Genomic DNA, 14,031 nt, shown 5'->3' on the forward strand with positions numbered 1-14,031 from the left:
TGAAACCAAAAAAAGACATAAAATCGAGGGAACGATTTATTCAAAGCACTTTCTTTTTCTGTTCTCCCACTGTTAATTTGTTAAAAAAGAAAATACAGGCCTGATAAGTGGAGAAGTTTTTCGAAAAAAAATCACTGACCACGCACGATTACGAATGCGATGGCGAATATTGTTTAGCCACATTCCGGATGTGGCAAATCACCAGTAAATGTTGTATACACCGAAACGCCTATTCCTTTACACATCATAAAACTTCGACTGTAAAACCAATTGACATGACCGACATGAATCACAAACACGTCTGCTCCTGCCGAACCAATAACGCGGGGAACAAACGAGAAGACGTCTGCACTCGATGACTGCCCGATCGCGACTCCATTTAGTTACGTACACCATTGGATACAGAAAATAATAATCTATCGACTGTAAATTGACCATGTCATTCGGATAATTGACAACAGATCCAAAACAAAAATTATGTGTAACAGACAGTAAAAAAAAAGAAATTGCATTCAACCAAAGCGAATCATAAACCCACAAAATGGATGATAGTGATCGTTTTCTCCAAGAAGGCAGATCCGAATCTTCAACAGATTTTGATGCTTCGGACAGCTCCTGGAATCAAATGTCGTCGGGATCTGGAAAGTAAGACAGCCTACGGGCTGCAATAAAGTGTAGAAGCGCTGATCTGCATTTTTCATAATTCCGTTCAACCACAGCGAACCAAGTGTAATGCATTCTTAAATCAATTTATTATCATTTATTAAGATATTATTTTGTCATTAACAGCAAAAGTGAGTCAATATATATACCATTCATGAAATTAGTCGAGAGCCGTTACAAAATACTAATGTGTTATGTAATAATATTATGTTAATAGCTAGCACGGACTTGGTTCGCTCTGGCTGACATGGTAGTTAATGGCAGCCGTTATAGAAATCGCGCCCCTATATGATTGAACAGCTAAATTCGATTCTGGGACGGAATGTTTCCTGAGGCAAGATGATAAAGCACGTAGTCAATAGGCAGGCACCGATTAATACATCTAGAATATCGGTTTAATCTTCTAGATCATGATTTTATCGTGGCTGCAAAGCATAAGCTTATCCCATCGGTTATCACAGATGCAGAGAGAAGCTAGAACACTTTGGTTATGCTGAAGCAGTTGGATACAGTGGTCCAACTTACGTTGCAGTTTGTTCAGGAAGACACTGTTCTTCGAACGCATGCGGTCGATTTAAAAAAAAGTTAACGGATCTCACTTGGATGAACCAAAACTGGAAGCGAACCAGTTTGAGTATTCAGCGGAAAATTAGTAAAACAACCTAGCGATCGATTGATATTCCGTTGAGCCCGCAAACTCCCAAATTGATGAATCGGAATTTGTAGAATATTCAGCCTAGTAGTCACGCTCATCACGTGAAGACATCCCAGTAATATTTGTAAGTAGTGAAATGTAACGACACCAACTGCTGCATATAAACAAGGTGTTGTTACTGTTGGAATTTATACAAAACTAGCTGACCATGCAGACTTCGTCCCGCCAAAAGTTTTTGTTATCAATGCCTTCAAACATTCACGAACCACAATAAAAACATTTTTTGCTTTCTGAAACCCCACATGTTAAATTTGGTTCCATCCGCTTGATTAGTACTCGAGTTATGCATGAATTTGTGTTTCATTTTTATGGCAGATCCCCCCCCCCCCTTATAGAGGGAGAAGGGGTACAAATTTTCACGCCGATCGGTTCAGTAGTTTCCAAGTCCATAAAAATCAGAAAGACAGAAAGACAGACAGACTTCACTTCATTCATATATACAGTAGGGTGCCAGTGAAAATGGTCATCTCGAATTTCGAAAAATTACCCCATAAAAATGTTCACTACCTCGAGAAAACAACCTATGCAAAATATCAGCTCAATCGGACTTAAGGGATATTGGCAGAAAGCGGTCAAAGTTTGAGTTTTTTGAAAATCGAAAAATCACCCAAGGTGGGAGTAAAGGAAATCGGGGTTATCGAAACATTTTTTTTTGATGCCAAATGTCTTAAAATTGCATGAAACGTCGAGATCTAGTGTCATCTCAAAAAAATCTTTTTTGTCAAAAATCGGCGCTCTGGAACTTTTTTTTTCGGAGTACAAAACGAAAAGTATGGTTTTGGGTGCCAATAAAAATAGTTATCTCGATTTTTCATTCGGAACTTTCTACAAAATGTTGATTTGTACGATAATATACCCTATGCAAAATATTAGCTCATTCGGACTTCATTTACTGGTGTTTACAAACGTTAACGTTTGAGTTTTTTTTAAAAAAACGAAAAATCACTGAAAATCAAGATTTTCAAAAAAAATTAAGTTTGGTGCCATATGCCTTAAAATTGCATCAATCGTCGAATTTTGACGTAGAACTACGTCTTTCAGGAAGGGTGTCAAATCAGAAAACATGTCACGTTTTTATGAAATAAAGTTAACGTTAATAGCTATTTTCACTGTGAACGAATTCTCATGATTTGCATACCAATCGAATCGGAAATTCTCTAAGATTTGTTTGATATGTTATACATTACAATTAGCTTATCTCTAAACGGTTTAAATTCATGAAAACTGGAAGAACTTCCTTTTTCCCATAAGCTTGTCCTGCCGATTTGTGTGCTAACCCTACCCGTATTTCGAATGCGTATAACTCGAACATTTCTTAACAGATCGGAAAGATGTTTGCATCAATTGATAGGAAATATTTCTACGCGTCTATCACAATTAATGAAATGTTATTTTTCATAAGATGAACAATGTAAAATGTTAATAAAAAATTACTGTAAAATGTGAAGCGTTATCTAAACACCTTAACTGCCAAGTTTTGGTTGGCCCGATTTAATGTTTCCCCAACACAGACTTCAAAATCAATGTACCTTTGGAAATCTGTTTTGCAAATATACATGCAAGTCGGGGGTATTTTTGCTCCCACCGAGCTGTGTTTCCCTAACACTGAATTCAAAATCAATATGCCTGGGGGAATCCGCTTTGTCAAAACATGCAAGTCGAGCATATTTTTTACCACTGAGATGTGTTTCCCTAACACGAACTTCAAAATTAATGTGCGTGGGGGAATTCGCTGTGCAAATACATGCGAGTCGGGGGTATTTTTTGGTGTTAAGTACTTTTGTACTCGCTTGTCGTTGTGCAGACCGAAATATGTTTCCTCAAAACGTACTTTTAAACTGAGAAGCCTGGGAAAATCATCATTTCGCGGTTCGAGAACTAAATAAACATGAAATGTGCAATAATTTCAGAGGGAAATGAAAGATACAATGATCGTTTGAGAATTCTTCCGTTCACATATTTTGGTAGTCCTAGGCATCATATCAAACGTGAAAGGACGTTAATCAAATTTATTTGTAACAAAGAACATAATCTATTACAAAAATTCCGATGAATTCTAAAACAATATTCGAAGTGGTAAACAAGTGGATTGCATAATACAATTGCGTAGTTCTACGTCGAAAATATGCAGTCGTGTCCTAGATACAACCCCTTCCATTTTTTTTGACAAAAAAAAATGGTTTTTTTTTTGGCACTTGGTCGTTTTTTAACCTGAAAAATTTATTTCTGACAACCTTTTTTTGAGATAACTGTAAATCTCAACGTGTCATGCAATTTTAAGGCATTTTGCATCAAATTTTTTTTAAAGCCCCGATTTCCAGTGATTTTTCGGTTTTCAAAAAACTCAAATTTTAAAGTCGGCGACACCAGTAAATGGAGTCCGAATGAGCTAATATTTTGCATAAGGTATATTATCGTACAAATCAACATTTCGTAGCATGTTTCAAATGAAAAATCGAGATAACTATTTTTATTGGCACCCAAAACCATCCTTTTCGTTTCGTACTCCAAAGAAACCAGAATGGCCAGAATGCCGATTTTTGACAAAAAAAATATTTGAGATGCCATTAGATATCGACGTTTCGTGCAATTTCAAGACATTTGACATCAACATTTTTTTTTTCGAAAACCCCGATTTCCTTTACTCTCTCCTTGGGTGATTTTTCTATTTTCAAAAAACTCAAACTTTGACCGCTTTGCGCCACTCTCCCTCAAGTCCGATTGAGCTGAAATTCGGCATTTTGGCTCTCAAATTTTCGTGAAAAGTGGTAGATTTCTTTTTTATCGCACACAAATGGACCCGTAGTTTTTTATTTGTTCATTAGGGTGACTATTTACGTTTTAGGGTGGTACGAAAAATACCTTTTTTTCTTTTTTTTTTCTTCCTAAAATTACTTTTTAAAAAAATCATAACTGATGGTCGTCATATTAAATTATAGTCTTTTTTGGAAAAATATTTTGGTTGCAGAAAATTTCAATTTTGGTTCCGTTATTATTGATTGGATTTCTTTTTATGGTTCTCTTGGTCCCGGGACCAGGGACGTTTTATTTTTTTAAATTTTTTCTAGAGCGCTGAGGACGCTGTCGTTTTTTACATCTGATACATCATTTGAACACTCAACTCAATCGCTGCTGAATCGGTTTTGTTCACCAAAAACTGTACAGAAATTATGTAAAAAATCACATCGGAAACTGCCTCGAGAGATAATTATTTTTATTATTTTTAAAATCGTGTCACAAATGTCAAATTCATAGTGGTACACTATAATGAACTATTAGGATTTCCGATAACATTTGCTTTTATTTTTATTTGCTTTCCTAGAAATTCAAATGGATCATTTTTCCGGGTAGGCGCGTACTATATCTACCTCCTCTATTTTCAATCATCTGTGAAGGAGCATTTTGAGAGTTTTTTTTTGTTCAACGACGAACGCTGACCGTGTTATTTGAGGCCATCTGAATGCACTACTGAACAATAAATTCACAGTATCAATGTTACCATATCTGTACACCATTGATTTTCTGCATTATCAGGATAATAGCACGAATACTGTTCTTCAGCACAATTGAAAGCTCTCCGGCGAAGAACCGTATCACGTACAACGGTTATCTTGGCGGAGAACTGGTTTCCAGCATTCTGTGCTTGTTGTTCACATCCTTCGAGATATGTGAAAGCATAAATAGCGGCAGCCAGGGCCTCGCTCGAGATAAGATTTTTCTGTCGCTAACCCTGATCAGTACGAAAGGAATGTGCGATTTACTGTAAATTCTGACAACTGGAAGTCCTCCATTCACATCCACCAGCGGTGGAAACAATTTACAAAACCTCCAGCTGACCGTGTAGAGTTCCTTTAACGCTTTCCCTGGGTAGTTGCGAATTCGAATGCAGAGTTGTTGTTACAACAAAAATAAGCATAAAAAGGACCGAAGGTCAAGAAAACATCGACAATCGCTGCTACTTTTATGCGAGATGATGCTGATATGGAAAATTTTGCTCGAAATTCAGAGGAAAAGGCAAAAAACCTTTTATTTGCTGTTAAAAATTAACTTTATGTTTAGTTCGATCTATCAGTGAATGTATCTATCATCTTATACAATTTTCGTTATCTTTTGCATCTCTCGAATTGTGTGATTTGGAATCATCATTCACTTGATCGGACCAGCTGCGGTTTGTCAAGCGGATGTGCGAACGATTCATGTGGTGAGCGTGCCATTGTCTTGAGTATTTTGTTATATTTTTCTATGCGTAAAGATGCCAACGGTGCTTTTTTCAAAGGGTTCTTTACGATCACCAGTGTTAATAAAGATCGGTAGATTTTGACGCTGACTGGGTGGCATGGACCACCGAAGTAGAACCCAAAATGATTCGTGTACATTCATTGAAACGAGGTATGAAAATCGGAGTGTCATTCACTCTATGACATCTGCGTATGATATACTTCTTCTAATTTATTAGTTGCACATCCAGGTCATTTCTAACTTCGAACATCAAAACAGGTGAGTTGGTGTTACATGTATTTTAAATTTTCAACCCGCACTGGAATGTCGTACGCAACAGATAAATGATCTGTCATGGAAATCAAGTAGAGTACCAGTATAAACAGGCCGCCGTAGCAGCTAGAGAGTGAACGATATGCGAAACGCAATTGATCGATTCATTAATCGAACCGACCGCTAAACCCGCTTTCAGCTAGCATCTTACTTTGTATATTTGTCGTTGAACGAAAAAAAAGTGTGTGTAATGAGGTGCAAAGTTGAGAATATGAAGCACAGAACGAATATTAATTGCAATTTAATGCAGTTCGCAACATAGAAACTGTATGTCATCGTTCGCTTCTTTGACCTTAGACCACATTCAGTACATTTGTTTGCGAAGCTAACGCAAGGTTGGGCAATTAAAGTTTCAATTTAATCTAGATTAGTCGCATTTGATTTACTGGAAATACTAGGTAAATGGGTTTAAATAAAAATTTTATGAGGTGCGAGTTAATTTGTGTTTCAAACTCAATATACCCAACAACAAATACTTTGTTCTTAAGGGACCCGTTTTGTATGACTTTCTGGTCCTAAATATCGTTGGATTTGAAATGGAAATTTGGATCCGGGAATTTGAGTCTTGAAAGGTAACTCTATAGTGTTTGACCTGGAAGACATAGCGATATAAGTTGTCATAAGTTGCGGATTTTGGAGAATGCAATAACCTGATGATGATTCGCGAAGTTTATATAATTTTAGTCCTGAACCTTCAGAGGGTAATAAATTAGAATTTCTTATGAACGACCTTTGAATTTCATCAGCCATTTCATCGAGATACTCTTCCCCATCGGAAATATAAAGATAGCAAAATTTATTGTTTAAGTAATTCACAATATTCATACTTTTGCTTCTTTTATTATGTTTTTTTTACATTATCTGTACCTTTTATCTTCCACTTTTTAGTCTTTTACGTGACATGGTGTCTGTGGAAACACTTTTACAATTGATGCTTCAATTTCGCGCTTACAGGAAACCATGTTTTGTTTTATTCTATCACTTAGCTATTCGACTCAAGGTATTTCAGAGGAAATTTTTACACCTGCTAAATGTTGCTTTTCTTCCTATGACCATGGTCGATATTCGGGGAGCAAATTAATTTTGACTGGACTGATTGATGGCTTACGGAAGGCTAACATTTATTCTGGTTTGGTTCTAACAACAAAATGAATAGGTTGCACGACACCCATCCAACTTGAGCCTTCATCACGGTTACATACTCTATCATTTTCTCTGAGTTTATCTTCCACAGCAGATAAGGGACAAAGAGTCTGCTGCAATCGTCGATCACAGTCATCAAATGGCGATATCCGGATATCGAGATTTTCTCTACAGAACCACAAATATCGGTGTGTATAAGATCCAGTACAGGGTTATCATAACTACAAAATAGTAGTATAACAGTTGCTACAGATTTCACAATCTTTTCCAAACAATGAATATGGGGTTACAGATTAATGATTTAGTTTATTTCAAGCAGAATTTACAATTTTTTAGATTTAACTTTCAATTCTCAGGTTTGAAACAAGGTTAATATTTTTCGTTTTACTTTCTCCAATGCGATTTCTGCGCCACCTCTTTTATTTCCTGTTCGTTCACTTAGCTCACCTGTTTATACAATTTTTTTGAGAGGAAAAATCAGGCTAAAAAGAACTATCGATAATTTTTCAAAGTTGGGGAGCATTTTAAAATGATTATCAGTTTCAAATGCAAGGTGCATATATTTGATCGCACAATTGGTCTTATTTAGAATTAAGACAAGAAAAAACAAACATACCTTCCCATACCATATTACAATGAGATTGTTCAAGAAGCACATCGAAAAAAAAATTTACGCTTGTAACTGTATACATCTTCATTACGCTACAGAGTGTTTTTATTACAGTGTATTTGCATACTAGTGCTACGTCATTTCCACCAACATCGCCTCATTATTCTGCTAAGAATGTGCTCAAAAATTGAACTCACAAAAACTTGAGAAAGTAACCGAGGGAACTCCTCTAAACGAATTGTTCCTGTGATATATTCCGTTATTCATCGCGCGTGCTCTGTATCGAATTTAAATTGCGACGGCGGAGCAAATTATAAATACAGATTTCCATGGGGCAATTCCACGCTAAATCAGGCGCAGAACAACCAATTTTGACGGGATCATCTCAGATTATTTTGAAACATTGTACCTAATCAATGTACTGTCAATTACCCAAAAACACAATTTTCAATATCATTTTTATTACGACTGTTTTTTTTCAAAAGAAAGTATCCAGAAAGGTCAGATGTCTAAATTAAAATATGATGTGAGGAAAAGTTGTTGGACAATCAATGAACTTTCTAGGAAAAATAACATTTCAAATACAGTATTGAAAAATCTTACTCAAAAATTAAATTTAATATTAAACATGTTTATACCTCAAAACATAGTTTGAAAAATCAGAAAGGGTCGGGAAGCGGCCGGCTGATTTGGCGTGGAATTACTCTTTTTTGACCTTGATCCAGAATTACGCACGGATTTTCTCACCCACATCGGGAACGATTTCTTGTTCATGTTCGCCTTCTGACAGCAATTACATTCTTCTCGAATTCTGCAATCGTACAGCTTGAGTCCGCTCACCAGATTATTCTGTATCACTTCCCCGAGGATATTGAGGTCATAGTTAATGGTAGTCTGCATTATGGTGATCTAGAATATTCGTTGCCATACTTGCCGATGGTGTTTTTCACGCTTGTGTGGTACAATTTATACCGTTTTGATATTTGGTTGTAGGTTTGTTTTCTGTTAGTGAACCAAGTGTGCAATTTTTTTTTTGCTTCAAGATAATTGAGATAAATTGATAGCACATCCCTATTTTATCTTTCGTTTACAACACAATATCAATCTACGAAGTAATTGTAAACATGTAAACTAACCTTTTCAAGCATACATACAAAACCATATTCACCCATATGCAAGCAAACTCCTTTCAAAAGTTGCTAATTACTCAACGAAACAATTCTTATTGAAAGATGCACAAGAGGACATAGTAATCACGCTTACCACGCCAAACATCGGTACCGGCAGCTGGTTACTCAGTCAGGCCTACTGCACAACCTCACCGTTTTCATTTGTTTCAGTAAGTACGTTTCGAATACGAAACTTTAATTGAAATATAAATAGATCGAAAAAATGTATGTTTCAGTTCTCTCTGAAAATGACGATTGAAAACTTCGAAGAATGAACAAAATGAACGTAAAGCGATAGGACCGTGCGCAGTTTAAAAATTCAATTATTGATTGATTAGATAGATTAGATAAATTATTTAAAAAAATAATAACTGTTAAGTTAGATAATTGAATGATTAAATAACTAAATAATTCAATATTTGATTAGTTCAATAATCAATTAATTGAATAATGAAATAGTTAAAAAAAATCACATCTAGCTTTGAAAAAGACTAGATGTGAATATATACAGAGGAAAATCGATGAATATCAAAATAATAGTAAAGGACTATGGAGAACATTAAAAACATTATTAAATTCGAAAAATAGTATACCGCGTTCCATAGTTTTCGGAGGGTCAGAAGAACAGTCAGACCAAATTATTGCAGATAAATTTAACAGTTATTTCGTTAATAGTGTTCTGCTGATCAACCAAAGTATTGCGTTGGTCAGTGAACCTGACGAAATAATACAGCCGATTACTATCAATTGCAGACTAGATTGTTTTTCACCTATCACTTTTGTTGAGTTGAAAGGTATCTGTTTTTCGTTGCCAAAATCGGCTGGTACTGATAATGTCAACGCAAAAGTGATTCAAGATTGCTTTCATATCATTGGACACGATCTGCCGGACCTGATAAATGAATCTTTACGAACTGGGCACGTGCCAAAGGTTTGGAAGGAATCCCTTGAGATTCCAATCCCCAAAGTTAATGGGACGGATAAAGCCGAAGAGTACCGCCATATTAACATGCTGTACATATTAGAGAAGCTGTTAGAACTTGAAAGGTTAGCTAATACATTTTATAGATAATAACAATTTGCTAATACCAGAGCAGTCGGGATATCGAGAGGGACACTCTTGTGAAACCGCGCTGAATTTGGTATTAGCAAAATGGAATGAGAATATCGAGGCGAAAGAGACTATATTTGCGGTATTCCTGGATCTTAAACGCGCTTTTGAAACAATTTCTAGGCTCTTATTGTTACAAACATTGAAGCGCATTGGAATTGTAGGAATGGCGTACAAATGGTTTGAATGCTATTTGTGCGACAGAACTCAAAGGGCTCGTTTTAACGATTCTGTTTCCGATCCCATTGGCAACTCACTCGGGGTGCCGCATGGAAGTGTTTTAGGGCCTATTTTGTTTATTTTATACATAAATGATCTGCGACGAGTCTTACGATACTGTGACATTAATTTGTTCGCGGATGAGACTGTCCTGTTCATCGCAGCTAACGATTTAAAAGAAACCTCGGAGCACATAGACGAAGATTTGCATTCTCTGGCTCAGTGGCTTAAATTTAAACAATTAAAGTTAAATGTTGGCAAAACAAAATAAATGCTCAATTCTGCAGCAAACTCCAGTATTGACGTAAATTTTGAAATAGATGGTGAGACATTAGAACGCGTAAAAGAAATCAAATATTTAGGAGTTATTATTGATGACAAGTTAACTTTCAAGTTTCACATTAATAGTGTCATCAAAAAGATTGCCAAGAAGTACGGTGTTTTGTGTCGTTTGAAGAAAGAGCTGACAGTAAGCAGTAAAATTAAATTGTACAAATCTTTGATTTCACCGCATATAGATTTTTGCTCGTCAATCCTATTCCTTGCAAACAATACACAATTAACGAGATTGCAGCGTTTGCAAAATACGGTAATGCGTTTGATTTTAAGATGTAGTAGATACACTTCCTCTAGTTTGATGTTGGACGCGCTACAGTGGCTATCTGTGAAGCAAAGAATTTATTACTTGACAATCGTGTTCATCTTCAAAATTTTGAACGGTATGCTGCTTCGATATTTGTGTAATTGAATTGAAGGAGGAAGTGATGTTCATAGATACAATACAAGAAACGCGAACGATGCAAGGACACCAAACTTTATGTTTAGTAGGTCGCAGAACTCGTTGTTGTATAAAGGTATAATTTTTTTCAATTCGATGCCCAGAGAAATTAAACGTGCGGCAACAATGGCAGAGTTTAAGAAAATGTGTATTTCACACGTAAAATCTGTTTTGTAAGCTGGTTTTATCATTTTTTCTAAGTAATTCATTTATGTTTCCAATTGATTAAAATTTATAAAATTAATTTACAGGATTAACTACCATGTTCGTACTGATAATGATGATGGATTTTTTTCTGTTAATGTTAATGTTTTGTTATTGTAAAAAAAAATGAGCGTTGTCTACGGAAGTTTGAGTTCAAACCTTTGTAGGGGTATGAGGTGGGTCATCATCATCATTTAAAAAAAAAATTATAGTACCATTGATGTTAATTCAACATCGGTAGAGGGAAATTTATAATACGAATCGTAGCAACCTATAACTGATTGCTGGACCAATTCGTCTGGAACGATATAGAAAAAATCACCAAAAAATGTCTAACAGCTCGAACTCGAACCTAGAATTATTGTTCTTTGAGTCCTGCCGGTCGTTGTTGATAATTGAATTTCCGGAAATTTTAACCGTAATTGAGAAACATTCTCTCGCGACAGAGTCATCAACGGAAGCGATTGAAACTGGCTCTTTTTGGAATGGGTTTGTAGGATTTGTGACTGCCTTCGCGATTGTCATGGTGCTTGGATTGATCTCGATCTGGAGGTGAGTATGACAAAAGATCCGACGGATTACGAGAACTCAGATTTTTTTCCTTTCTTTCTCAGCTGTGTTATTTGCAACCCTCTGGTAATATTCACTAAATTCAAGTATTTCAAGATGTTATCCCAAGTGCTGTGTTCAGCTCCCCAAAACCACGATGCTGAAATTTTCGAAATTGGCCAGGAATTGATCCAGGAATGGCAGCAGCTATTCCACAAGGCCAAGCTCATCGATTCCATGATGATCAAACGGGCGCTCAAGAATCAAAATTCTCAGATGAAAAATTTGTCATACCTGCGGAGAAACTTCTCTCGAAATTCGTTCAAAATTGGTCACTCGAGTCACTCCCACGGTGGGAGCTCGAGTGGAAGTTCACCCGAGGCCAAGTCGATTGACTTGTCACGTGTGGTTTCGACCGATGAGCTGCTAGCAATGAAGAAAAATTTGATGAGTGCCAGAACCAAGCTGAAGTTTGTGCCAACCAGGGACAAGCCCACGATCGTTACCACTGAGGAACTGCTGAAGCTGAAACAAACTTGCAATGTTATTGAGGAAACTGATTGTTAAAAAGGGAAATTTCGCTTAATAAAACATGCATTATATTGAGATAACTTGTTTTTTTTAGTTTATTAATACAGGGCGGACTCGATTATATACTGTCTCTAATTTCTTTTTACTGTATATAATCGAATATAAAAAATTTTTTTTGTTTTGAAATAAAAGAAGGGTTTAATTTTTGATTCATCCTCTCAAAGTCAGATAAAAACATTCTCGTTTAAAAAAAATTAAATATCCGAAATCTTTCAGAGGATAGAGAATAATATTTAATTAATTGGACTTTTTTTTACTTCGGGCTCATTTTGCCTTGAATTTTACATGAAAATGGTGTTTTCGAAAAGTTTGTTTGATGCTAAATGTCTTAAAATTGCATGAAATGTCGATTGAACTTCCACGACACTAGTTAATGAAGTCCGATTGAGCTAATATTTTTTTAATCATTCGTTTATTTTTACGGGTTCAGTTACATAAGTTTTAAGGAGCCGAATTCTTAACTATATTTTTATAACTATATACAAAATATTTTCTAAGTTCTATGGTTAGTAAGGTAGAAAACCGATTACTCACGGTTGACTCGAGTTTAGGAGGGTGACATATTTTTTTTCAGGATATAAAGAGATTGTAACGATGTTGACGATCAAACTCAATTCTTAAATTTATTCGTATATCTATAGTGTATTTACATTTCAACTTATTCTACTGTTTATATCAAGGGGACGAATTACTCTCAAAGGAAGAATAGAAGTGTATAAGAATATAGGGGCACTCACACACTAAGATCGATGACTTTAAGGAAAACATATATTTGGGACATGTAATCAAGGTCTAACCTTGCCAACACATCTCTCACCGGCCCATTGGGTTGCCTTTCTCGGGCCCGAAGGGAGTTTTCTAAATTCGATCTGGCGGCCAGATACACCTCTCACGACCAAACAACGTGCTCGATGTCGTGATAACCTTGGTCACAAACGCAGAGCTGTTGCTGGCAAGATTGAAACGGAAGAGTGGTGCACTAACGAACAATGATTGGACATGAGTCGGGAGAAGGTGCGAATAAAGTCCCGACTCAGAGTTAATTTTTTGCATTGTGTATTTTATCATGTAAATCAACATTTCGCACGAAGTTCCATATCAAAAATCGAGATGTTTATTTTAATAGGCACCCTAAACCATACGTTTTCCCTCGTATTCCGTATTCCGAAAAAAGACTCAGAGTGTCGATTTTTAATTTTTTTTGCGAGATGACAGTAGATCTCGACGTCTTATGTAATTTTACGACATTTGGCATCAATTCTTTTTTCCAAAACACTATTTTCTTGTACCCCCAGGGTAGCTATATTCAAATCTGTGCTTTTGGTCTGAAAAAATCTTTTTATCATAGTATTTTCCCAAAAAATCAGTATTCAATTTTTAAGTCGAATTTTGAGGCATAATTTTAGCTTTAGTCTCATTGTGAAGCCAGCAAGCATCTACAATGTGGTAGAAATATAATGCTTAATTGGGTGTAATGATAGATTATTCATTTATCAGGACATGCTTCTTTACATTGCGTAACGTAAATACCTTACTTTTAATACATTTCAGGTACACACAAATTGTAATGAATTATGAGGTAGCAAAATGAGGCAACAGTTCAAAATTTGTCAACGCTGGCAACGCTTGAAAAGAGGACATAAAGTTACTATGAAGTTAATGCTTAGGATTAGAGGGCTCGGCAAAGACCTATTCAACTGAGGATAGTCAGGGGATTATGAAAAAATT

General features: G+C 35.9%; 1 protein-coding gene across 1 annotated transcript; it reads left to right on the forward strand.

Moving 5' to 3' along the window:
• The first annotated feature begins 11,433 nt into the window (after positions 1-11,433).
• On the forward strand, positions 11,434-12,279 carry LOC129780425 (uncharacterized). The gene is made up of 2 exons (XM_055788692.1): positions 11,434-11,715; positions 11,778-12,279. The coding sequence occupies exons 1-2, from the start codon at positions 11,492-11,494 to the stop codon at positions 12,277-12,279; spliced, it is 726 nt and encodes a 241-aa protein (XP_055644667.1). The 5' UTR covers positions 11,434-11,491.
• The last annotated feature ends 1,752 nt before the right edge of the window (positions 12,280-14,031 follow it).

The sequence above is a fragment of the Toxorhynchites rutilus genome, chromosome 3, assembly GCF_029784135.1.
Source record: "Toxorhynchites rutilus septentrionalis strain SRP chromosome 3, ASM2978413v1, whole genome shotgun sequence".
Classification (NCBI taxonomy): Eukaryota; Metazoa; Arthropoda; class Insecta; order Diptera; family Culicidae; genus Toxorhynchites; species Toxorhynchites rutilus.

Excerpts from the sequence above, each read along its gene's own strand:
- LOC129780425 (XM_055788692.1), top strand. The coding sequence starts at position 11,492 with ATGTCTAACAGCTCGAACTCGAACCTAGAATTATTGTTCTTTGAGTCC. Across the intron at positions 11,716-11,777 it reads GGATTGATCTCGATCTGGAG|CTGTGTTATTTGCAACCCTC; the intron begins GTGAGTATGACA and ends TTTCTTTCTCAG.